This window comes from Fistularia commersonii, chromosome 16, assembly GCF_037954325.1.
Source record: "Fistularia commersonii isolate RoL2024-O1a breed Wild chromosome 16, RoL_Fcom_v1.0, whole genome shotgun sequence".
NCBI classification, from domain to species: Eukaryota; Metazoa; Chordata; class Actinopteri; order Syngnathiformes; family Fistulariidae; genus Fistularia; species Fistularia commersonii.
The window spans coordinates 7,610,866-7,636,662 of record NC_141299.1 but is presented as its reverse complement, the minus strand read 5'-3'; the positions used below and the strand labels follow the sequence as shown (position 1 = coordinate 7,636,662).

At 40.0% G+C, this 25,797-nt stretch overlaps 2 protein-coding genes across 4 annotated transcripts in view; both read right to left on the bottom strand.

The window, feature by feature from the left end:
• The window catches only part of hcn2b (hyperpolarization activated cyclic nucleotide-gated potassium channel 2b), a 39,050-nt gene extending 27,406 nt beyond the window's left edge, over positions 1-11,644 (bottom strand). The window contains exons 1-3 of the mRNA XM_086162086.1: positions 9,657-11,644; positions 7,949-8,372; positions 2,136-2,297 (exon numbers count right to left, since the gene is read on the bottom strand). Coding sequence (XP_086018212.1) covers positions 2,136-2,297; positions 7,949-8,372; positions 9,657-10,516 — 1,446 coding nt within the window. The 5' untranslated portion in view covers positions 10,517-11,644. The remainder of the gene's footprint in view (positions 1-2,135; positions 2,298-7,948; positions 8,373-9,656) is intronic.
• A 2,168-nt stretch (positions 11,645-13,812) lies between these two features.
• On the bottom strand, positions 13,813-25,495 carry bsg (basigin). Of its 3 annotated transcripts, none has more exons than XM_086162424.1 (9): positions 25,288-25,495; positions 21,039-21,389; positions 19,582-19,750; positions 18,850-18,938; positions 17,203-17,339; positions 16,771-17,050; positions 15,196-15,220; positions 15,040-15,112; positions 13,813-14,608 (listed from the first exon to the last, which is right to left on the bottom strand). In XM_086162424.1, exons 1-8 carry the CDS (start codon positions 25,349-25,351, stop codon positions 15,052-15,054), a joined length of 1,176 nt encoding a protein of 391 aa, XP_086018550.1. In that variant the 5' UTR covers positions 25,352-25,495; the 3' UTR covers positions 13,813-14,608; positions 15,040-15,051. The 3 variants fall into 3 exon arrangements, with proteins under 3 accessions (XP_086018550.1, XP_086018551.1, XP_086018552.1); XM_086162425.1 differs by having other exon boundaries at positions 15,196-15,208; XM_086162426.1 differs by lacking the exon at positions 21,039-21,389.
• Positions 25,496-25,797: the final 302 nt, after the last annotated feature.

The window sequence follows — 25,797 nt, the reverse complement described above, 5'->3', positions numbered from 1 at the left end:
CATCTAATATCTGTTCAGTGATGTACATCCATTAAGTGAAAAGGTTCTTAATAAGTAAGAAAACAAAAAGGGCTGTGCCTGAGAAAAAACAAACTTCAATGCATATGACTTATTACATTTTTCTGAATGTCCCAAGATGAAAATATCTACCAGGCATGTGGATTTAAGAAACTTCTAACCTCAAGCAGCACATGTCAGGAAAGTATAATGCTGTGTGATAATACTATGCATTGTGTGATGCAGAACACAGGGGAAAGCACCTAGTTACAGATTGACTGAGCCTTGCTGGCAGTTAAGTATATTAGGAGTGTGGTTTAGCTGAGCAATGTACCACTTGCTACTTAGAGAAAGAGTGTGTGAGTAAAATAAGATGAGAAATGTGAGACGGAACAACAGGGAAGCAACAATGCTATCCCCTAGGGTTACTGGGTGTGAGATCCATCTGTTCCTGGAAATCTCTCTCTTTCTCTCTCTCACACACACACATGCTTAACACACCCAAAGTATACTGCTTTCATGAGCGTTTCAATGTCAGACCACAGGATGCAAACATTAGAAGGTTCATTATTAGCAAAGAAAACATTCCTCATAGCTATGGAATCAGCTTTTACCTGACAGCATAAGACAGTATAATCCACACTGCTTCACAACCTCAAATGAAACAAAGATGTTTCCTCCAATAAGAAAGAACAGCACTCCGAAGTGAGAAACACATTGCAGAAAGACATATTAAGGAATCTGAGCATCCCTTGTTTTTCATTAGATCTATTTATTCATTTTTCTCTGGCCTAATAGGTCATTTTCTTTGAATACAAGCCGTCAAAGGCAAATCCCTCTTTAGCAAAATGGACGAGTCTTTCAAACACTGGGTGAAGTGTTTCTAGCCTAAAATTGGTATAAGAACTTTTTATACAGTATAATTAGCAACAGAGGTCACAGCAGTTTGGTACCACATGCTGGAGCCTGTTTCATGGGAAGTTACTGTGAGAATACATATAATATTATCATAATATAATGGGCAGGAGTTAAAAAGTGCAAGACAAAAAGAAAAAGGATGAGACAACTTATATTGAGTGTATCACTGTTTGTACCCCTTTAGTCCCGTCAGTCACTAACTCTCAATCTATTGCCTCCGATGTACAATAATTATTCAAAAACAGATGGGGGGATTTAACTTGAAAAAATTAAAAAAAAAAACAAAAAAAAAACAGGATAAGTCATTGGTATTGTGTGGTTGAAGTATTGTTTATGAATATATAGATTGATTTACAAAGAAGTAAATAACATAAATCTCCTCTGGAAAAGAAGATTAACCATCAGGTAGGATGATGGTTATTCTTTTCAAATAATATTTTAAGAAGAATCTTAAAAGTAAATAAAGCGAATAATTAATAAAAAATACAAAACTTAAAAAAAAAGGAAAAAAGAAAATCTTTTCTTATATTCCTCAGACAGATATTGTCTTAAACTTTAAAAAAAATAACATGAAAAGTGATCTATACAATACTGGAAGATTTACTAATGTCGAAAATAAATGCTTCTAACATGAAAACTTTAATAATGATTTTGGTGACTTATCTACTTTGAATATCTTAATTGTTTCATGTTATTTTTAATTATTTTTTAAAATTTGTTTTCAAAGTAAAGCTTTATTCATATAGCTATCTGGTCAAAACAGTCTTATTCCATCCCTTCCTCCTGTTTAACATACATAGTCATGCCCACATCTGGTCATGTGGGTTTACAGAGGGTGAAATTGAGGTCTACGTGAGTGAATGCGCATGCGTGTGTGTGTGTGTGTGTGTGTGTGCTGCCCTTAACCTTGATTGGATATTCAACACTTAAAATATTATCATATTATATTGTAATAAATTATTCTAACTCATGATCAATTGATATAATTCGCTACTTGAAAGCCATTTTTAGTACTTTTAGAATTAGACTGGCTTTTAGATATTATGTCACATACATATTGAATTATGTGGACAAAATGATCCATTTTGAATATGACATAATTTAGCACTCCATAGTATACTTCTTGACTATACTATTACTTCTTCAAAATTCCTGAAATGTTAATGAAAATATCACCCCCACTGGCACACAAACACAAACAAATAGAGCGGTTTGCTTACCACCATCTTGTTGAGGGAGACCCAGCAATCAGAAGGAAAGTCCTGCAGCATCGGAACCAAAAACTGCAAACAGCCATCCCAGTGACACAGCAAGAGCATCATACCAATCAGGTTGATTATTCGCATCACAGCACTGGCGAGGTCATAGGTCATGTGAAAGATCTGTCAGAAAGAGAGATGGAAAGTTGTGGTGGATACAGAGTGGGAAAGGTGGTAAGAAGAATAAAATAAGTTTATTTTTTGGTATGTATAGTGTCTATTTTTGACAAACGGTGTAGATTATCACTAAAGGTATTTTTAATCGCTTAAGACAGATTCTGATCAGTGCAGAGCATGAACTGGAAAATTAAACTGAGCTCGAGGAATTTTCTGACACTTAGCCTACCCTCAAAGTGTCACCTGGGTCACACTTTTTTTTCTGCTAAAACATCACTGTCTCATTGGTAATGTGAAAGTATGCTTCACTTCTTATTACTTTCAGACAAATTTAGTGCTGTGCATGTGCATCAAACTTTATAGCACTGGAAAGGCTGGCTTGTGTCAGAAAAACCTCTTCTGTGATTTCAACCTTTATTTTGCTGAAATGCCTGTTAACTAAGCTTTTATTGATGATCAGCCGGCTATAACCCTTCCTAAATTAGCTCAGGTTGGGTCAAGGAAGCTCAAAGTGATTTTAAGAAAAAAGGCACTTTTAAAGGGCTTTTGAAAATGCCAGAGCAGAACTCCTCTGCACTTGCAATCCCAGTGAAAAAATGTAATGACATTTAAATATTAATATCTATGGGGAAAAAATTCTTCGGTGTTAAAAATCTTGAAGAGAAACTAAAGCAATATGTAGTTTGGAAATGAGGCCTGTTTCAATATTGCAGCCTAATTTGCTGGATGATAGAAGCTGTGTCTACATGCATTCAGCATCGGTTTAATTTAATCTTTATACTTATGTATTCTGAAAACCACTTCTTCTTCAACACTTCCAAAAACCTGTGGTCGTCATTACGGACTCAATACATTGTTACACTATTATCCATTAAGGCTACACAAATGATTTATGTGCATATTGTTATGTCATCTGCTTTCCTCCAACAAGGTGTCCTTGGAATAATCAACAAAATAAACAAGAATTTTGTCCTCAGTTGTAAAGTCCGCAAAATCGAGCATTGTCACCGCTTTATATCAACTGAGTTTGATGCTGGTACAGTCAAATGTCTTTTAATTCTATTAGGATTGCAACTAGTGTGCTCTTTTGGATAGTCCTCCCTCAGAAATTAGATTTCATTCTCTGTGGACTTCCCAGTGAAATAATGGTCACATAATAGAGAAAAAAAACATGCGACTCTCTTCACAGATAATGGAATTACATTGCAAGCACCCACTAGGAAAACACGATATTGTAAAGTTATTCCCTGATACACATCCTTTGTTGGACTTAAAGGAATAAGCCAGAGTAGTTAGCCTACTGCATGCAAAAATCACTCATTTATCTTGTTGCAGTGAATTCTACCTCTACTCTCTATGTTACTCATACTCTCCACTAATTGCAATTCTTACCGAGTGTGACAGTTTAAAAAGTGACATGCCGTTGCTCATGGTTCTCATTTACAATACAACCACTACAACTGAATAATAAAACAGTGAAGTCCTAAATCAGCAAAAAAACAACAGAGTGCCAACGAACCAAGTGCAGAACATTTTTTGGAATGATGAAATGACGACCATCCTTCCCTGGTCTTTCAAAAAAAGTGTCACTTGAGGTAGGAATTTAAAGATGTGTAAAGCGAACAGCCACAGGGTCTGTTGAATGAACCCATTCCCATGAAAACTTCATCTGGTGCTGAATGTTTGATCTGCAGCCAAAGACTTGCATCTCTGCTGTTTATGAGCAAAGCCTCCCTCAGGTGCTTGGTGTTGTGGTCTCAGCCTTGTAAACACTCCTCACGGCGGCTTTACTGGCTACTGGCCAGACCCTCTCCACTGTGTGTGTGAAGGGCTGGCATCTGTGATTACTGGTGTGAAATCCATAGCTATCTAGTCAAAATGAATACATGATTAAAGCATGCCTTATGGAGAATTTTATACAATATGTTTTTTCAGGATATTTAAGCAGGATAAAACCTTTTTCATGTGTTTATTGGAAGGCTTCAATAATCTGCTTCATGAATGACCAGTGTGGGACAGTTCACATATTTGATGACACATTTTGTTAACTTAGAGGCCTTGATCCCCTCAATTTGTGGTTCACTAAAAATCCTCATCAGCTGTCACTAATCCAGAAGTCATCAACCTCTTGTTGGTTACAGTGGCCCCACAAAAAATATTACTATCTTCCTCGAATGAACTCCACAGAAAATCTGCAGTCCAAATCCAGAATTTAAAGCCATACAATGCATATGTAGTAAGGAACAATCAAACCCACTGAAATTCATTAAGGAGCTAATGCAAATATCAACTATATTTTTGTAAACCTATGGGGGATCACATCTCCTTTCGCCAATGACTTTTTCCTTGTGTTGGTAAATTATAAGTAATAAGGTGTAACTACTCAAACGGTCCGCCTCCTTCACTATTTCAGAATTTCCTACATGGATTATGACCTTCGTTCATCTGGTGTAGGAGAAAGGGAAACGTACTGTGAGGCCCTACCCTGTCATTAGGAAGCCATCGTATCATGATTAATGAGACTCCAGAGCTAATGGTCCCTCTGATACCTGCACTGCAACTGGCCATGTGTCACTGTCAGACCAAAATCTGGGTCAAGATATATTACTGCGGTCAGTCTAAAAAAAATGAATGTAAAATACTTTGTGCTGTGTTTTTGCATATGCTCAAACACCTGGGTATACTGTATGTGATGATAGAAATTTAAATGAAAACATTTAGAGAAGTTGATCCATTACACATCAGACCACTGTGCACACATTCTTACTATTTTTCCTATTCCTAAATAGCTCATGGGAAAGGCGTCCTATGATCAAACCAACAAGTGAAAAGACAAGATAGAAGCTTCTTGCTTCTGGAAATTGTTCTGGCTATTCCTGACAATGATAATCTTTGCCTGTATGTCGGCCAAGTAACAAACACACACATACACAGACAGTCTCTTCAAAGATCATATCAAAATATGTATTTTTAACCTGAATCTCCTGCTTTATCGGTTCTAAATGAGGCTGGGTTCCCAGAGTTTTTCTCTGAGATGGAATATCACTGAAATAAACCGCTTCTAAGATGATCTTTGTGAAGCCCCCCACCCCACCCCGGCTACTGCAAGCTGAGTCAAGCAGAATCAAGCTGAGCTGGACAAAGTAAAACACAGCCAGACACCTCTGGATGGAGCCGAGCACAGCTCAACTCAGCTCAGCTTATCAGGGCACAGCTGACTCGCAGCAAAATGAGCATTCAGTTGAGTGTGCTGAAGTCAATGATGAGGGCTCGCACTGAGCTCAAATCACCATTCTGTAAAGAGCTGTGGTTATTTTCAGTGCTTCATAGATGCTTGTTAGTCTAAATATGGATCCTGTTTCATTGCTAAACAGGCACAGACAGGCACGACTTAATTCTTTACGTAGCAAGGGGTAATATGATGGCTATTAATTGAACCATCTTTGAACATTTCCTGAGTCGCAATCAGAGAATCCATCTTATACATTATCAGTGGACCTGATTTTAAGATTAGTTGCACCAAATTGGAGTAATCATAAAAACAGAGAGAAGGAGATGAAAAATCTCATCAGTTCCCTAGAAAATTTCCAATAATTCCTCTGAAAATCCTGTTTCCCCTTCCCACTGATAAGCACAAATTAAATTTTCAATCATTCAGGCCACGTCAGTGCAGTGGATCCTGATGAGCTGCTTTCTAGCTTTGCCATTTAACATAGAAGGGGGCTTTCACTTTTCTTTTGTATGGTATTCTTTTCAAATAAAATCCAAAATGTTAGTTTTATGCTGTCACAACCCACATGAAATCCATGATAATTTGAGGCGAAGAGGCATAGCAAGAACAATTCAACAAATTAGTGGCTCTCTTGTCATTATGCTATAATATTTTGCCGTAATATCAAGGATTCCATAACAGTGTTGAGCTGTGACCCCGCAATTTTTGGGAGTCATACACATAAAGTATCTTTATTTAATGAGTGGGTACTAATTAAATTATTTTCATGTAATTTGATGCTAATTATTGGATAATCTCCTGCACATTTTCAGTCCTCGGTCCTATAATGCAAAGAGTGGAGCATTTTTTGCAGATTCTTTAGAGGATATTCCGAACAGTTAACTCCTTTGTCCTTTGCAAAATTCTGTAGTAATTTCTATGGTTATTTGAGCAACTGAATATAAGTGATAAATAATAAATAGCTACATCAATCAGTCCGTGAATAAAAGGACCTTCTTCATTAAGTGTTTGTGTAATTAATCTATTCATGCTTCAGCTTTAAAGGGGGAGACAATGGAAAAACAGCAGCTCCTTTTCCAAAATGACAAAGTTTGGATTTTGGCTAAACACAGGAATATTAATGAACGTCAATGTGTGAAAAATGGCTCCAAAGTGCTTTTCACTTTACTTCAAATTCAGCTGCACATATTCAAGCACTAATTGGAGGGAGAACAGTACACTGCAAAGCATGCTATCAGAGCATCTGGAGCAATATATATTATTAAGTGCCATTCTGCCCAGTCAGAAGAATTGCGTGCAAATGAAATATGCTTCATATCAATATTTCCAACAGCAATGATGGGAATGTAATTGTGTTTATGTATGGCAAACATTCTTGATTAGAAGTAAAGTTTTCATCATTTTAAACCAAACTAATTTGTTGACCTGTAAAACTTTTTACATCTAATCATTAAAACCTATAATAAGAGGTATATTTGAGATGAAAAAGTCAGGTAATACAAGTTTGGCCCTCTATGCCAATACAGAGCTTGGTGACTGAGCAATCTTTCCCAAGGACATTTTAATATGTCACCAGTTTTGATAAACAATTCAGCTCATCAACACAGAGTCTCCTAAAAAGACTTTGGGGTTAAAAGAGTAAACCTCAAATGTGAATGATCCACATTTATATAGTCCCTAAAGCTCTTTATCCTGGATACCACCCACTCACACATAAAAACACACTCACCAAGCAATGGCGACAGAGCTACTATGCAAGGCTCTAACCAGGCCATTGGGGGCAACTGGGGGTTCAGTGGTGTGCCCAAGGAAACTTCAGCATGCAGACAGGAAGAGCTGTGACACGAACTACCATCTTTTCAATTGGGGTGTCGCCTGTTCTACTAACTGAGCTGCAGCAGAACCCAAGCATCAATAAAACATTGTGGAGAGCGCAGGGAAAGTCATCCACTTCACTAAAATAAAGTTTTAAATACAAGCAAGCCTTTCTTTATGATGTGACACTGTTAATCATTTGGCTTTGTTTTACCAAACAGTAAGTTTGGAAAAGTTTAGTATAGTTGAGTTTATTTTATTTTGCATTCTGCTGTTGCAAATCACTGTCATCTTCTTCTTTTCCTTTCAGCCTTTCCCTTCAGAGGTCGCCACTGTGAATCAACGCTCTCTATCTAAACCTATTCTCTGTATCCTCCTCTCTCATATACCTCATATCCTCTCTCACTATGTCCATAAATCTTCTAAATCAATTTCATATGAGCCTCAAATAACAATCCTAATCTATGAGTTTCCTGATAGATTAGTAGAGCACATGCACAATAATCCTTGCCTTTGCTTTTGCTTCCCTTATGTATTGCACAATGCTAATGGATCAACGCTAAGATTTTACCAGATCAGAAATATGAATCGCTGAATTGGTTCAACCCACCTCCTCCCATTGGTGGATGTAGCGGATGAGTCTGGACAGCCTCAGAAGGCGCAGCAGACTGAGGATCTTAGTGAAGCGTACAATACGAAGAGCGCGGGCAGTCTTGTAAACCTCTGAATCAATCCCTTTCTCCACAATGAGGAAGATATAATCCACTGGTATGGAAGAGACAAAGTCCACCACAAACCAGCTCTTCAAATACTTTGTCTTAATCTTTTTGGGATCGAGGATGATTTCGGTGTTGTCCTCGAAGACAATGCCCGTCCTGAAGTTGAGAACCAGATCTATGAGGAAAAAAGTGTCAGACACCACATTGAAGATGATCCAGGGCGTGGTGGTCTCGTCCTTAAAGAAGGTGATGCCCACGGGAATGATTATCAAATTGCCCACCATGAACATGAGCATGGTGAAGTCCCAGTAGAACCTGGGAATATGCAACAACAGAGGGAAGGTTGTTAGAGACTGTTCAACCTCATACACTGACAACAATAAACAGCAAAAGTATGCTGCCCCCATCTAGATTTTGAGTTGATTTAAGTCTAGAACATAGAAAAGTACAAGAAAGCAGAATAGTTTTTCATGGTTTCAGTGACAATGTGCAAAATGAATGAATATGACTATTGAAACTCCTATATCTGGAAGCCCACAATTAGATTGGCCAAGCATATCACATCACAGCAAATATGCTGAGGTGGCTTGATTCAGGACAAATTGTTTTGTTGCCTTTTTGTCTATCATTAAACCAACTGTCAAAAGACACCACCCCAACAGCAGGTATGAACCAAGTTCAGGAAAGATATTCTGGATGAAATGCAATCAAACAAATAGGTCCGCAGCTGTACATGCTCTCAGTGCTGCATTTTCATGTATCATGTTAAAGGAGGAATCCCTCAACTTTAGCAACCGTTCCTCTTTTTCTTTACTGTTTTATCCATTGGATAACAACCTAATTGATCAGTTATTTGATTTTAAAATAACAAATATATAATAAAAATGATGATAATAATAATAATAATACCTTTCCCACAAACTACTTTTGGTTATAAATTCACTGAACACATTTTCAAACAATCACCTATTTGACAAAACAAAGAAAAAGCAAGCTTCACTGACTCATATATCAATATCACAAAATTGATGAGCTAAGGGAACCAAATACATAAAAATAAACACTTCATGAATTTATCTTCAAGTGGTTCAGTTGACATTGTGGTGCAAATAGAAAGCAAAGGGAGCTGAATGAGGTTTGTTGCTAAGTCTTGTATCATCTGGTAATTTTTAATTTTATATATGTTATTTTACTTAATTGAATTGCCAATGAAACCACTTATTCTCACCAATAAAATAAAATAAATAAAAATCCCGGGCAGCTCAATCGGCGGCGCTTTCGTTTCCTGCCTGAGCTGTCCGTGGTGCTGAAAAATGACGACGCACTTTTCCTTCCTTTTTTTTTTTTTTTTTGTAACTTCACTCACACTGGTTTTCACCTGAGTAAAATAATGATATCGTCTTTCCTATATATATTCAAATATTAAAAAGCCTCTGGGCACGACACTGCCACCAGATCGCTTTCCTGAAATTACTGAACTTTACATTGGTGGATATAAAAAGTGAGATTTGAGGTCTCAAGTTAAGTCACACCTTCAATGCCGTTTCAAACTGGGGTACAAAATGTGTTTAGGAAGCGTGGGATCAGTTTGACCACTACCTGAAGTCGCTATATGGGTGGATAATCCAATTCCCCGCCGACTTGACGCGCTCTTGTTCTTTCTCTACCGCTTTCTGGCTACCGAACATGCGCAAGGAGAATTTGTTGACCCCGGGCTGAAGCATGGAGCTGAACTGCCGCTGCATGTACGTCTGGTTCCCCCTCGACTCCCCATCGTCCGCCACGATCTGCGACCCGTCCTCCGCTTTGCTGAAGACCACCGAATTCCTCGACTGCTGGCTGGGGGTCTGTCCTTTTCCAGCTGGGGCGCTGGAGAAGGAAACCCGGGAGTCCTTCTTCTCCATGGCGGCGGGGCTCTTGACCTCGGCCCCCTGCCCGTGCGTCAGGGACCCCGTGGAGGTGATGGAGCCGTCCATGCTGGCAGCCTGACCCTCAGCTGCGGTCACTCCATCTGCCTGCTTCTCCTGTTTGGATATGAGAGAAGAGAGACTCCCGGAACTGGTGGGATCCCTTCTACAGTCTCCGTTTTTGTTGCATATCATTCCGACGGATACCCGTCCGGTCACGCCTGCCCCAAAGTCTGCGTGTCCCCCGCCGTGCTGCGCCTCTGAACGGTTTCGGGTGGGGGCAACATCCCCCTGGTAGAAGGAAAAGCAGGCTGTGCTGCCGGCGCTGCTGAACGCCACGGAATCCGTGCCCTGTGAGAGCCAGCGCTCATTGTTGTTGGAGTTTTTGCGCGCACTTGATGCAGCTCCGCCTCCCGGCGTAAATGTCTTCCTTTTCGTTTCTCCGCTGCTCCCTGTCTCGCATCCGGTCATGAGATGTACCTGTGGAGGTCGAGCATGCCAGAATTCGGGCTCTTCGTCGCCTTCCTCTGGCTCGTCCATCACACGAAACATACAAAAACAAAGGAGGACAAAGACTCAGGCGCTCCAGCAGTGGAAGAAGAAACCCTCTGCTTTCTGTCCTCGACACTTTGGGATGCCGACGGCGTTGCTATGGCTGCAATCTGTCCGTGCCCAGTCAGGCACACGCGTGTTTCTCCAAAAGGAGAGGCAACAGCGGGATACCCCGTGGCTGCAACCCTACACCGGTATCTTAAACAGGTGGCCGGACAGTTTCTCTTGCTTTCCCACTCACACATGAAACGTTAAGGTAAAGATGAAATACAACAGAAAATAAATAAAAACTTTCCTCTGCTAACTCAGACCGTTTGAAATGTTTCATGAGATATTTGATGACCATTGAGGTGCCTGGGTTTCAGAAATCAGGCTGTTTGTAACTCACCCGGGAGCTTTCGTCAAGTCCCCTGTAACTTCGAGTGAAGTGTCAGGCCGCAGGTCGTGCGACTTGCACGGCTGAATGCCTCCACCTTGTGGCAAACTCTATACATGGCATCGTCAAGCTTGCATACAGTCAAGAAGCGCATGCCTTATGTTAATTGGACACAAAATACAATGCACTATACTCACATTAATATTTAAGAAAGCATCTCCCACCTTTAGGGGAAACAATCCTGGTGAATACAACTTTCTATAGCATAGGTGTCAAACTTTGGTCCGGAGTGTCATTATATTTGGCCGGCGAAACCATACCAAATGACTATTAGAGTTGGCCCGCCAGTATTATAGCCTACAGCGCATGCACTGCTGATACTACAAATCCCATAATGTTCTGCTGGTGTTTTGGCACAAAAATCACAACAGGACCCAAAAACTCCCACTAGTCTAACAGTCGTCATAGCAACCTTATCCTAACACTGACACCGTGCTACCCCTCCAAAAATGGTGAAAACAAAGGCAGAAAACAGGACCTTTCTGGGCAGGTGGGAGGAAGAATATCTGTATGCATATGTACAAGACAGACCTGTTTGCCTTGTATGTGGAGTCAATGTGGCTATAACACATTAGACGACACTGTGAAACAAAACACCAAGACAAGTACAAGGACCTGGACATGACTCAAAGGCGCTAGAAAGTAGAAGAGATGAAAAGAGGTTTGGTTTCACAACAGACTACGTTAAAAAAAAAAAAGGCCTAATCACAAAGCTGCTGTAGAGGCTAGTTATTTTCAATAAATATCAACGTCGGCCTGCAACTCCACCCCAGTTTTGAAATTTGACCCACTATTTATTTTAGTTTGACACCCCTGGTCTATAGGTTTAAATGTAAACAAATGAAAACACGCCAGTCACTCCATAGGCCACTCATTTCATATTGAGTTTCTGTATTTTCACCTTAATGAGTCATTGCAGTCACCTTTATTTTTTGCATGTTTTCATGATTTTGTATAAAATACTACAATGGTGGCATATGGCTTTAGGAAACTGCAGTTACCTACATATAAACTCCTTGATGACCTGTTCTACACGCTCATTAAACGCCTTAATAAAACAAGTTACCTGAATGAAGTGCATTTGAGGAAAGTATACTGCTGATATGTATTGGGTTGTTTGTAAGCTCTGGTTATTTCCCCTGGTGCCGCCAGGGGGCGATATTATTTCTGCTGTGGCTGTACAACCAGTCTTCCCCGTCTGTGTATTGACAAAGTACTTCCAGTTGGGCAACGCGCTATAACGGCTTCGCCCCCGTTATTTGTGGAAAAGTTGAATCACGACAGTTTTTGTATTCAAGTACACTCACTTGGGTGCAACATAAATTGGCGACGAGGATGATTCACACAGCGACTCGTAAGAACGCTTGGGTGGAGAAGAATCCGCGGCAGCTGGCGGCGGCTAATATTAGCATTGCTAGCAGCGGTGCCGGCCGGTAGACTTAGCCGGGAAGATGGCGGGGATCGTCGGTCATGTCGGGTATTTTGATGAAGCAGTGGTCGACATGTAGAGAGATTTGAACAGTTGGTACTCGCAAATGGTATAGAAGAGGATAGAAAGCTTCCAGTACTTCTGAGTGTGATAGGGCCAATAGCGTATGGATTGTTGCACAGCTTAATTGCCCCAGAGAAACCGGGGGGAATTACGATCAGGATGGGGGAAGTCCTACATGCTCATTTCGTCAAACCTCATCAAGGAAACGGCGAGCCAAGTGCACAATTCATAGCAGATTTAAATAAATTGTTTGAACATTGTGAATGTGGGGCTCCCCTGCAAGATGCACTTAAAGACAGGTTAATCTGCGGCCCCCGTAGCGAGTCCCTACAAAAGAGGCTATTAACGGAGGCTGAGTTCAGCTGTAGAATAGCAGTGGAGATCGCTAGATCTATGGAGACCGTGGCAAGGGAGTCTTAGTAACTCCCTGAGGATAAATGCAGTTTCCTTCTCATACATGCCAGGGACAATGTAGGATATACCATTCTGAAAGTGACTGTTCTAACAAAGACCAGAGTTGCCCCAGCTGTGGTAAGAAAGGCCACATGTCAAATGCAAGCAAACAGCAGGTCAAGAAATAAAGGTGGAATCACAGTTTGGCAGGAGGGAAAATTCAAAGGGACAAGTAAATGAGCTTGCAACCAATCATGAGCCAAGTGACACAGATACAAATGATTCTGAAGCAGATGTCACGCTGCACATGGTAGATGTAGCCAACATGGGAACATGGAAAGCAGACGTTGAACATCAGGACAATTTAGCCTCTGCAGCAATCTGAGTAAGGCCAAAGGTTGAGGGACAAACAACAAAAACAACTAGACACAGGTGCAGTAGTGTCCATTATCTCAGAAAAGCAGTATAATGCACAAATCAGCCACAATTGTATGTGCCACACCCACATCCTGGTGAAAACACACTGGCCAAGTCATGACCCCAGTAGCGTCAGTGAAAGTTCAGGTGCAGAAGAATAAACAAACTGCACGGCTCCCCGTATGTGCTCAAAGATAACACCCCCCCCCCCCCCCCCGCCGCCTTTGGCCGTGAGTGGTTGAGGATAGGATTAAGTAATCCAGAAAGAGCACACACACTAGAGGTTTTGGAAATAGAAAGGCCTGACTGAGATGGTTTGGCCATGTACTCAAAAGTGATACTACTTTTTGGGAAGGATGCCAAGGTTGGAACTGGCAAGAGGACCAAAGGAGATAGAACATAAAGTTAGGAGTAGGAATGCAAGGAATATTGTTAAATGAAAGAGGGGGGCCCTGTTGCAACCCTTGAAGGGAGCAGGGTTAAAGTTTCAGGGATGGATTTTTAGATGCAACACAAAAACAGCTCAAGGCAGGCAATGGTGTACCACACATAAAGCTCTTTGATTTAAACTTGTTTATTCAGGCAGAAATGTTAAATCAAATTCCTTTATTCAGTTTGTGCAACTCATGAAACAGATTTCTCACGTACATTGAAGGTACAAGAATTTACTCAATTCTGGCTTAATCTTCTGAATAAGTGAAATGGCAACATCCAATCACAACACTACTCAGGTTAAAAAGGAACATATGGCTTCTGAATCATCTAGACAGTGAATAAGTTCCAACATTGCCTCATGTCACAACTTCTGAAGTTGGGTCCTTCATAATTCTTTACTAACAATGTATGAAAGAGAAGGGGGTTCAGACATTTCACAGAAAATTAAATGAGAAATGGTGCTTAAGGCTAAGTATAAAAGTCTGCTATGGAAGGTGTGTTGGCTGGAACAGCAGATCGAATAAGAGTTTCAACATACCAGTCAGTGCTAACAGTTACAATTCATGGTACAGTACTCGCAGCATGCTCCTTCACAAGTGGCCATTTCAAATGAGACAAATTCTAAAGACTGGTCAGTTTGGGGAGAAAAAAAATAAATAAAGAAAACCCCCACACACAGTAAGCATTCCCCAGTGGACATTTAATGATTTTACAACAAACACTTGCTAGAACAGCATTTAAACTCATGCAATACTTGCCCTTCAAGCATAGAATTTCAACTAAGTTCTCAGGCTGCACAATGTGAGGAATATAGAAGAACTCAATTTCTTATTACGTTAACACTCGACCACAAAATGGTACTTAGAATTGCAGATTGCACCACAACAGCTGAATATAGGACTACCATCTGGATGGCCATCTATAAACAGAGACAGGGGGGAGGGGTGTAAGTGAAATCAACCAAGACAACGTTTAATTCCTGACAATTAGCTTTGACACTCAGAGGATTGGGCTATTTTCCCGAATCATAGGTAGGGTACAGAGGATACTTCACTGTTAAAATCTGGTTGTTGCAGATTTATTGCTATCTGGCTTCACTGTAGAGAGCAAGATTTCATAGTCCAGGGAAACAATTTCCAGACCGTACATAATACTTTGAATCTTTAGTATAAAAAAAAAAAGTCCCTAACTGTTAAGTCAGGAGAACTTAAGCATTCCACATTATTTTGTGCAAGTTTAAGTCAGAATGATTAAATCGATTTAGCTAATAAGACTCAATTTTGTTTTGTTTTTTTAAATCAAGTCTACTTGTACTTCCTCAAGGCAGAACAGGACGAGTATCTCACATACCTCTTTCAGCTTCTAGTTGGAGTTCCTTTGCCGCACATTCTTGTCTTTGTGGTTTGCGTTAGAATTGCTCTTCCTGAAATATAAAGCAGAAGTGTTTATATTCTCTGTCAAACAAAAATGTGACAATGAAGGTACAAATGGGTCTCGTGGACTTACAGAGGAGCAGATCCTGAGTCATCATCTGAACAGCCATCATTTATCAGCAATATGCAAGAAAAGAAACAGAACTGTGAGTGGCAATCATAGGTTGCCACCTTTTGTGAGATACATGCTGTTCTAGCATCACGCGTAAAAATATTCTTCTGCAATGAGATTCCAATGAAGTTATGACAATCTGAACAGCTGAAGCATGCCCACCTGATGCATTTCTGACAATGCAACACAATTAGGATGACTATGCATAGCAGTCACAGTATCTTATATAAGCTATATACAAAAAAAGTTGAATATTTTGTAAAAGGTTCATCACTCCATAGTGTCACTGAGGCTCATGCAGTACAAGCAAAAGATCATAGAACACAGTAGTGGCTGTAAAAAGATCTGAGCTGACAGATCCTGGCAGAAAGAGAGGGTAATATTCTAGCTGGAACACAAGGAGTAGGCTCTCCATGGCCAAATAGTGAATGAGGCAAATGGTATGCTGATCTTTTCAGAAAATACCCATCATCTATCATGCATAAAATAAGATGCAGAGGACATGCCCATTTTTACCTATCCAACCTCTAGCCAAAAAAAAAAAAAAAAAATTAGTCTCATTTGACTCTTTCATTGGCTCAGGTATATTTGCACTGAAAGGGCCAAGAAAAGGTGCGCCCCAGGACTTTAGACTGCAGGGCCAGTGAAAGAGTGACCATATCTTGGGAGCACATTCCTCTTAAGTGGTGACCAAGAAAGTTCAGACTCAGCTTACACCACAGTCATCTCACCTCAACCACTTCAATCATGCAGTTTTATTCACTTACCAAAAACGCATAAATCAGCAGCAAACAGAGAAGTAAAAATGTAAATAAAGGGGTCCTATCAGACTGTTTAAACAAGAATGAAAAATAAATTAAAGAAAACAAATTTTGCATAAAGGGTCATATAGAATGCATGCAAATAGTCTCAAGAGCAAAGGCTTTGCCACAATATTCTTACTTGGAATGGAGTGCCATTGTAGCGGATAAGAGTTTTTGCTTTTAACAGTAAGACCTGTCCTATTAAGATCAGTCTGGTTACTTTCATTTACCAAACATTTTTCCCCCAATAGTTTGAAAAAGGTTAGGTGCTGAGAAGAGTTTATTTTGGTGAGGATTTTCACCCATGATTCAGACAGTAGTGGATGAGTATATGCAAAATGTAATCTTTTACAGAAAGCTGTGTTAAAGATCTACAAAGTGGGTGGGTTTTTCCTAAATTTAAAATAGGTTGTGAAAGGCTCCTTGAGGAAATTTGAGATTGTAGACCATTTTAATAGCTTTCTCTCCTAATTTTGAGGAAACAAGGCCTAGGAGTGTTTAAGTCAAATGTACAAGTTAATCTTTAAAAACCAATGAAAGCTAAGATTTGTTGAATTCTTGCAGGTGTGTGTTATCCCATTGGTGCATTACTCATCTATGCCCAATTGTGTGAACACACAGACACTCCTCTAGTAGGCTAACAAGTTTGGAGAGAAAAGGGAAAATTAGCAGAACCCTTACTTTTGCCAACACTGAATAAATGGTTTACACATTTGCAGGAGGGCATACGTACCATCTGTTATCTCATCAGGCTTTCTCCTCTTCTCATAGATGAAAATGATAGTCACCAGAATGATGACCTCCGCCACAATGCCGAGGAAGGGCCACAGAGCAGCCAGGCGACTACGGACACGGAGGTGAATCCTGTCGGACATTGTTCCAATCTCACTGGTTCCATAGCAGATGTAATCCCCAATGTCATTTTCAATGCTCAGGTTATTAACAGTCAGAGTGGTCTTGTTCGGCGTGCTCTTGATCTCATATTTGTCATTTTTGGTACTGTTGAAAACAGGCTGGGGATTGAATTTAAAAACGTTCGTTAACACAGGTCAATTTAGCAAGGTTTCCTTTACAGCTGAACACGGTCTGGAATACATTAACAGTGAAACAAAATGAAATTAATTTGCTGCATAAACTAAAATTGAGAAAAGGGAGTGACTCATACCAACTGGGCACCATCTTGTTCTTTGTACCAGGTCCATTCATTTGGTAATGGGTAGCCATGGCTCACACACACCAGGACACCTTTATCCTTCTCATTACCATGTTCAGAGTGCTTGTACGCTGCAACATGAGGAAGTGCTGGGGGGGGGAATGAAAAAAACTTTCATTCACCTGCCTTGACTCTCATATGAACTTAAGTGACAACCCATTCCTAATCCATAGGACGTTGGTCCACCCTTTGCAGCTCTAACAGCTCCAACTCTTCTAGGAAGAGTGGTCGCATGGTTCAGGGGTGTGTTTTTGGGCCTTTTTGACCATTCTTCCAGAAGCACATTTGTGAGGTCACACACTGACGTTAGACGAGAAGGCCTGGCTCTCAATCTCTGCTCTAACCCATTCCAAAGGTATTCTATTAGGTTGAGGTCAGGACTCTGCAACTTCATCCATATCTTTATGGAACGTGCTTTGTGCACAGTCATTTGGAAAAGGAAGGGGCCAGCTCTGAACTGGTCCCATAAAGTTGGGGGCACAGAATTGTTGAAACTGTCTTGGTATGCTGAAGCTTTGAGTTCCTTTCCCTGGAACTCAAGGGCTAAGCTTAGCTCCTGAAAAAACCCACACCATAATCCCTGCTCCAAACTTCACACCTAGCACAATGCAGTCAGACAAGTACCATTCTCCTGGCAAATGTGAAACCCAGACTCATTCATCAGATTGCCAGATGGAGAAGCACGATTCGTCACTCTTGAGAACGTTCTCAACAGCTCTAGAGTCCAATGGCGGTGCGCTTTATACCGCTGCAGACACTTTGCATTGCATGCGGGGATGTGCAGCTTTGATGAAGGTCTCTGTGCATTGTTCTTGAGCTAGTCTCAAGGCAAGATGTTTGGAACTCTGTAGTGATTGACTGCAGAAAGTTGGCGACCTTGTCGCAGTATGCCCCTCAGCATCCACTGAGCCGAGCTCAGTCAGTTCACGTGGCCTACTACTTCATAGCGAAGTTGCTGTTGTTCCTAATCACTTTCATTTTTTTTATAATACAGCTGACTGGAATATGCAGGAGTAAGGAAATTTCACAACTGGATTTGTTGCACAGGTGGCATCTTATCAGTTCCACACTAGAATTCACTGAGCACCTTGTGTGGCCCATTCTTTCACAAGTGTTTGTAAAAAAACAGTCTGCATGCCTAGGTGCTTGATTTTAATACACCTGTGGCCACAGAAGTGGAGAACCTCATTCCAATTATTTGGATGGGTGAGTGAATACTTTTTGCCATATAGGGTATGTGGCCCACTCGCAAGCAAGTACAGCAGACAGCCTCCTCCCTCATTTGTTCAGGGGGATAGGGCAAACAGGTGGAGAGAAACTGATGCTTTAGAACCAAGAGGACACCCTCAGGGGAAAAAAGTAAATCCATAGTAACAGGACAAGTCAATATTAACCTAATAAAATTACCTAGTTCATGACAGAACCATGAACAAGCAAGAATGTGTCAGATGTGTCAAAATTAATGGTTGACTTCCCCCAACTTATTATGAACTAGGGGAGGAAAAACAAAACACACACACTTGATACCCCAAAAACAGTTTCACAGGGCATATCCTCTAGGGTCACGTTATGCATATTTGATATTAAAAAAAAACTCACTTTTTACTTCAATTGTCTGCTTCACCTCTGGTTTAGTCATAAATACACACTGATACTTTCCACTAGAAGCCGGTGTGATCTTGTCCAATCTATAAAGAAAGATTGAAAGTTAGATCAGCATACATCACAATGAAATTCTATTGTCAAGTGCTGTCCAACCTTGCATAAAGTAAGAATTACAAATTCAGATATGGTAACAGGGACAGTTACCCCTTTGGCTAGAAGAATAGTCCATAACAGAATCCTTTCATTCTCAAGTGTAGCAAGTAAATCTGTTCATGCAAAGCATTTCAAGTTTCCCTGATAATGACAATCCCACTTTTGTCTGGTCCTGCTTTTCTGTACTGCCTTGCCTAATGGGAGAATTAAGGTCAGAGTAAGTGAACAAAACTGCTAGGGGCGCTTATCCTGGCTGCCAGGGCTACAAGCATAGTTGCACGTCTGCAGAGTCTGTTAATCAGGAATAGTGAGCGCCCGAATGGTGCCTAAAGCTCTGCAGCTAATGGAGTGGCAGAATAGCAGAGGAGGAATGAAGAGAGCAAAAAGGCAGAGAGCATTATGACAGAAAAATATCCTGCTATAAGCTACAGAAAGGGACCGAGCAGTGCTCAAAAACTGCATAAATTACAATTATTATTCTTTAAATACTGCAAGATCAACCTTGTGTAATGAAAAAGGAACAGTAGTATAAAACTATCAAATTACAATATTTAGGTTAATCTTTCCACTCACTTCAGGGATGTATATGGGCTGGTGCTTGTTGACTTCGAGTCGTCGAGTACTTTATCATTGTAAATCCAATGGGACCCCTCAATTGGAAGGCTGTTGTCTGTCAAATTGCAGCTGAGCACAGCAGAGGTCTGGTTGATAACCTCTGTAGGTTCAGTAATGATCATTGGACCTTCAGATAAAGAGGAATGGGCATTAATCACAAATGAATACAAAAGTGCATTTCAGAAAACTGGCAGTTTAAGAGAACTTAAGTGCCTAACAAATAATTGGACACAGAGAAAAGCCTGGCTGGACTTAAATCCAAGATGGGCTTTAAATAAGGTTGCAAGGGTATGAAATGCAGTCCAGTCACATGTAAGCCCATTACAGGATAATTCCAGAGACCTTTAAATTAAAACGTGAATTTGTTGGACTGCATTATCACACCAGCCCCCCCCCCCCCCAAATAAAACCTTTAGGTCTAGGGAGAGAAGCTGTGGCATTAAGATGCAGAATTTGCCCACTACCATTATTAAAATACAGATGCACAGCTCATTGCCTAGTAGACCATTGCAACCACTTACAAAAAGAATATTACTGGCACACCCTTAACATTGGGTTATAGATTACAACACAAAATTAATGAATTACAGTGACAGATTTGATGGAACAAAAATTTTAAAGGTAGCCAATCAGTGCTGGCCCACTTTTAACAGGTAAATTTATTGAAGAGTCTCGACATTTTCTCAGGGACTCAATTCCCCTTGTTTGTTTCCAACAAATCTGTCCTCTCTAAAGAAAATGCATAAAGTTGTACAGAAAACAAATGCTATTTAGGCTATTTGGTGGGACAAATGGGCTACTTGAAGGAAATGGGGGGGGGGGTACACTCATGCAGAGGGGAGAAAGACAGGAAGTTATAAAAACATTACACTTCGTGTACTTTGTTTAACTTCGATATGATACCAAGTTGTTGCAACATGGCAAAACCACACCTGAAATTACCAAGATTTCTTTAAAAAGGACTATTGCCTGCACACTACTACATAGTGAAAACATTTCAGTCCTCTTCTTTTAAGACAATGCTATTAATACAAGGGGGAGGGGGGGGGGCAAGTATTGATGGTATTCTGAATTATTCAAAATACTAGTATTTATACACGAAGAATTGTTCAGCCACTATTTCAGCATTATGCACTAACTGGAACATAGAGAGTGAGAAGTCAAGGAAAGCAAAATGTAACTAAAGACACATTGTCTCAGGACATCAAGGATTAGGGTACAGGCCAACCACACTTTATAACCAGGTTTTACTCTACTACAGGATACAATATGGGGAAGGCAGGATGGGCGGGTATTGGACCAGGAAGCATGGAAGTTTAGGACAAAAGGAGCTGAATGTCCAGAACTTCACTAATGAGCAGATTACAGCCAAGCTACTTTGACCGGGGTCTCCTCATGCTTCCTATGCCACTCACTTTCCAGCACAATAATGTTTGCCTGCGAGCGGATCCACTTGATTTTTGGGGTCTTCCTCAGTTCATTGCGGTCAGGGTCGTTGGAAGCGCGGCACTCGTATGTGCCTGAGTCTTCAAGGGTGAGGCTAGTGAGGTAAATGGTGCTGGTGGCATGTGCAATATATGTGGCATTTATTTGCACACGGTGGTTCCGTGCCCCATCAAAAAGCTGGCTGAAGGTCTCATTGGGCTCTTCGCCCTCAATGAACCACCATTGCACCTCAGGAATTGGGTTCCCTATCACTTCGCAATGCAGTTCTGCCTTATCATTGATCAACTTCATCTGAGAGAAGGGGGACTTGATGAAGCCCGCTGTGCAGATTAGTCACCCCAAAGTTTGGGATTTTAAATGTGGTGGATTTAAGCATGCCAGATGATTTCATGGGTTGTGATGGAAGAAAACAGGCAAATGGAAGAGAGAAAGAAAAAAAAAAAGCAGTTAATAAAACAAATGAAGAGCAACAAAACATTTCCAAATTGCTTTGGAAATGTGACTGTAATGACAACCAATTTAAAAAAAAAACAACAGATGTACATGGATCAGTACAATTTAATTCAAGTTTACATGAAAATATTTCTTTACAAAAGAGAAATGAAGCTCAAATTTTAGGCTATTTTGGTAAATGAGAAATTAAGATTAAGAATTTGTAGTACTTCAATAGTGCTGCATAAGACTGTGGTAGAGAAATTCAAAATCTAGCAGATGAGAGCTTATACAGGCATTTTCTTACAAATGAGGGTTTTTCCATATGTAAAGATTTTCCAACAATGGCAGTAAATCTATGAAAAAGAAAATGAATGATAAATGATAGCAAAGCAAATGAAGCTGAAATGAATTAAATCCATGGGTCCAAGGCAGTTTAAGCCAGTGAAAGTTTCCCAACCACCGTTATAGGCCTTTCACTAGACAGTCAAATTACCATGCAGACACAAACTACAGAAAAATTAGATTTGTTTTGACAAGCACAAAAGTGCATTTAAAAAAAGTAGAGATGCTACATTTTAATGCTGTGAATTTGTTCACATAACCCTACATGATTTGAAGTTGTGTAAGAAGGCTTTACAAAACAAAGCAAGGTGGAACAATATTTATATCATAAAATACTTTTGAGAAAAGAGACTCATACAGTTAGTGGTTCACCACATGCCTTCAATCTCACACGAGCATTCAAAGCGGAACCAATAGAGGTCATCTGCCCCCCAGAAGTTCTGACCGAGTGGGAGGAACAAATGCTTAGAACTTAGGAATGTCAGGTCCACCACCACATATCTTAAATTGAAGCCTGTACAAATATATTTTTAAAGCTCAAAGACTTTTCCATTCGTTGGCTTAACAGCTATTGAAAAAACTATACACCAATTGACACACTATATAAATATGCTTACAACTGCAGGAAATTGTTTACCCTTCAGCTGTAGGTTAAATTTTGTAACTATACAGACATGTATTTTGTCAAGTATCCCGCTAGTTCTCACCATTGCAATGCATTCAGTTCTATGACCGTCCCTAAATGATTTAGAGTCTTGCTCTTTTCTACACTGACATGCCAGCCATAAGACACGTCTAACAGTATGTGAGTAAATGACTTCATTAGAGATGTTCACTGAACAAAATTTAGTGGTGGAGTGAGTGTTCGTATCTAGCTGTATGGCTAGATACAATGTATGGAGAGTCTATGACTTGATTTTGTAATCTGTAGGCCTAAAAAAAAGTTTATTTTAAATAATTATCTCAAGATACAACCAAAAACCCAATTCACTTTTACAAAAGACCATTGTAAACAAGAGCCCTTGTTTCAGACCATGCTACATTAGGTCTCAGGCGGCTTCCCCATTACAAGGAAAGGTCACTTTCATGATACATGCTTCACAAAAGATCAAAATTAAATATAGCCAAGGCCCAAGACCCAGCTGTGATTAGAGGTGAACCATAAGCCATGAAAGACTGTTACAGTGTTGGGAGGCCTTTTCAGAAAGTATTAATTGAGCAAACAAAAGTTGCTAAATGGGGTGCATGGACCTGTGCTGAAAATTAAGGGTTTCCACACATGTACTCCATTGAACCATTTGTGACAAGGGGAGATTTTTTATTATTAATACAAGCACAGGGTAAATAAACCCAAACTATGGTCATACATGCCCTATCTTTCTTATTTTTCATGAAATCAGCAGGTTAAAAATTAAACTATTTCCAAATGCCTTTGGAAAGACAAGCATAAACCCTGTATTCCTCGAGCAACTCTGAAACCAGCTCAAGATAGACATTTTCCAAATAGGAGTGGTTAACAAATCTCAGCAGAGGTCATTTGTTAACATTATGAAACATTATTTATAAACACCATTCCAGGCTCACATTTAATAGCCCCCCCATTGCTTGTCAGACAACTCATGAGATGTATCAAAAATGACCTGCCCATTTTCCTAATGATAGCGGGGGAGGGGTATTAAACTCACTGAAATAAGTGTTCGCTTAGAAGCTTTTATCATAATTAATGAATCATTCAAATGGAAACCGGGATCTCAAAGGATCAATAATCAAATTACTCTTCACATCTAGTGTTGAATTTATGAAATTATACTGTATCCTACGTTCCATTTTCAGTCAGTTTTGATGGTGTCTGGAGGGAAATGTCATAACATTGGCATGTGCAAATGAAAGCAGTAAGTCCACGTTTATATGTATGGCATTTATGTATTATGTAGTTCAACCTTTTCGAGGGTTGAAAGAACTTTTAAGGTTACGGTGCCAATCGACCAGGATTGGCCAGAATTAAGGAAAGTTAATTTGAATGCAATTTCTACAATAACTATAATAGAGAACACAAAACGGGGCTAGACTTAAGTTTTATTTAAAAAAAAAAAACTAACTTTTTCTGTCTACTTGTCTGACAGTTCCCATTTATTTAGATGGTAGCAGTATATCCATATGATTTTGGAAGTGCATTACAAAACTTTAATTTAATAATATATTATTATATATATATAATAATCACAAGCCAAATATTTTTTTGGAGCGGATTAAATAACATCCACACGAGATGAAGAGCCGAGCAATGGGTGCAAACAAGACCCCCAAACCCCATTTCTTGTGTTTCAGAAATCTTACATTTGATTTTCAGTTGATCTGCAAGTGTCTTAATAGATTTTTCTAAATAGATGAGGGATACCGATAAAGTCGATCGAAATGGACTTTGGCATGTCACCACAAGTGTTCAAAACTTATCAGCCATTTAATAAGTTACAGCCCTGATTCCTAAATTTGCAAGCTGCATTGATATGTCACTAGCAATGAGTTTTTTTTTTATTACATAATTTGGTAGGGATATTGAGCTCGCTCCTTCCTGAAAATGTAAGTCTTTCCCTAATAACCCACATATTACCTCCTTGGGAAATCCTGTCCAAGCGATTGCATTGATATTAGTAACCATTTTTTTTTTTCTCCCAGGGTGATTGTTGCTCGGGCAGCGGAAAAAATGTGACACAGCAACCAAGTCACTGCTGCCATAAACCAGGAAACCCTGTGGTAGTTACCCGAATACTAGTTTCACGATATGTGGGGTAATCTTAAAAAAAACACCGGAAACAGACGTTTCATTGAGTCCAAACGAAATGACCGATTAAGAGTAGGGGTAAAATTCGACGATTCACGTTAGGAAATGTGACGTTTCCGTGATGATTTAAGATATTAGAACAATTGTCCGAAATCGACAAATTCAACGTTATCGATGAATGAATATCGGCGCTAGGGTATAAACGTTACGCAACAGGGAGCTCACGGCAACCGTAGCTGCTCGACCATACGTCTGAAATTAACTCGGGCTCTCACATGACTAAAAACACTAGCGTACACAGCCGGGAGCAATTCTACAGCCTGCCGTTTCAAACATACAGACTTACAGAATCGCTAAAAGGACTGTCTCGAGTGATAAATAAACAACGTGGTTATGATACTAGAGGTCGTCTGACAACATCAAATTAGCTTGGTATTGAGCTAGCTTTGACCTCGTCGTTGTGAATTTGCGAGCCATACACAATATACGACGATATTCATTCTCAACGGTAAGAATAATTAGAAAGAAACAAAAAAACCCGAGTAGAATAAAGGTAAAATATAATCATAGAGGAAAACGAACGTTTTCGATGCCAGTAATGAGGTCAAAGACTACATCTTCTCCCAACATGGCTGACGAAAAAAAAAAAACATATTTACCTGTAGAGGCATCAGTTCGCCAGAAGCTCAACAGAAGGACACTAACAGTCCAGAGTAACTTCATGGCTGATAAGATTGTTGAGAAAACACGGTGCTAAGTGAAGTTACGACGGTCCGAGGTTCCTCCACAGCCGTCTCAACTTCCACAGGGTGTTCAGCCTTCGCCCGCCTCAGCAGTCGGTCGGTCGTTGTCGTCTCTGGCTGTCGTTACGCTCTACACGTACTTATGACGTACCGGTTGTGGGCGCGGCCATGTCAAAAATTGCTGCTTAAACCGCTTTCGGATTATTATTATTTTTATTCTTCCTTACAAATTTGATATTATGATTAGATACGTCACCTGTGCTGCGTTATTTCGCCGTACAACAACCATATCAGAATAGACGCGAATTAAATACTTGATTGATGATGGGATTCAGCTGCGTAATGAGAATATTATTTCACCACACGCCTTTTACGTTATTTTGTTTCAAACCAAAGCGACTAATATGCACTGAATATAGTCCCCGC

What these genes read in the sequence shown, in the direction of transcription:
- bsg (XM_086162424.1), bottom strand. Translation starts at nt 25,351, where the DNA reads ATGAAGTTACTCTGGACTGTTAGTGTCCTTCTGTTGAGCTTCTGGCGA. An exon ending in GCAGACAATTGAAGTAAAAA is followed by an intron (nt 17,340 to 18,849) that starts GTGAGTTTTTTT and finishes TCCCCCCCCCAG; the next exon opens with CACTTCCTCATGTTGCAGCG. An exon ending in AACAAGATGGTGCCCAGTTG is followed by an intron (nt 17,051 to 17,202) that starts GTATGAGTCACT and finishes TTCAATCCCCAG; the next exon opens with CCTGTTTTCAACAGTACCAA.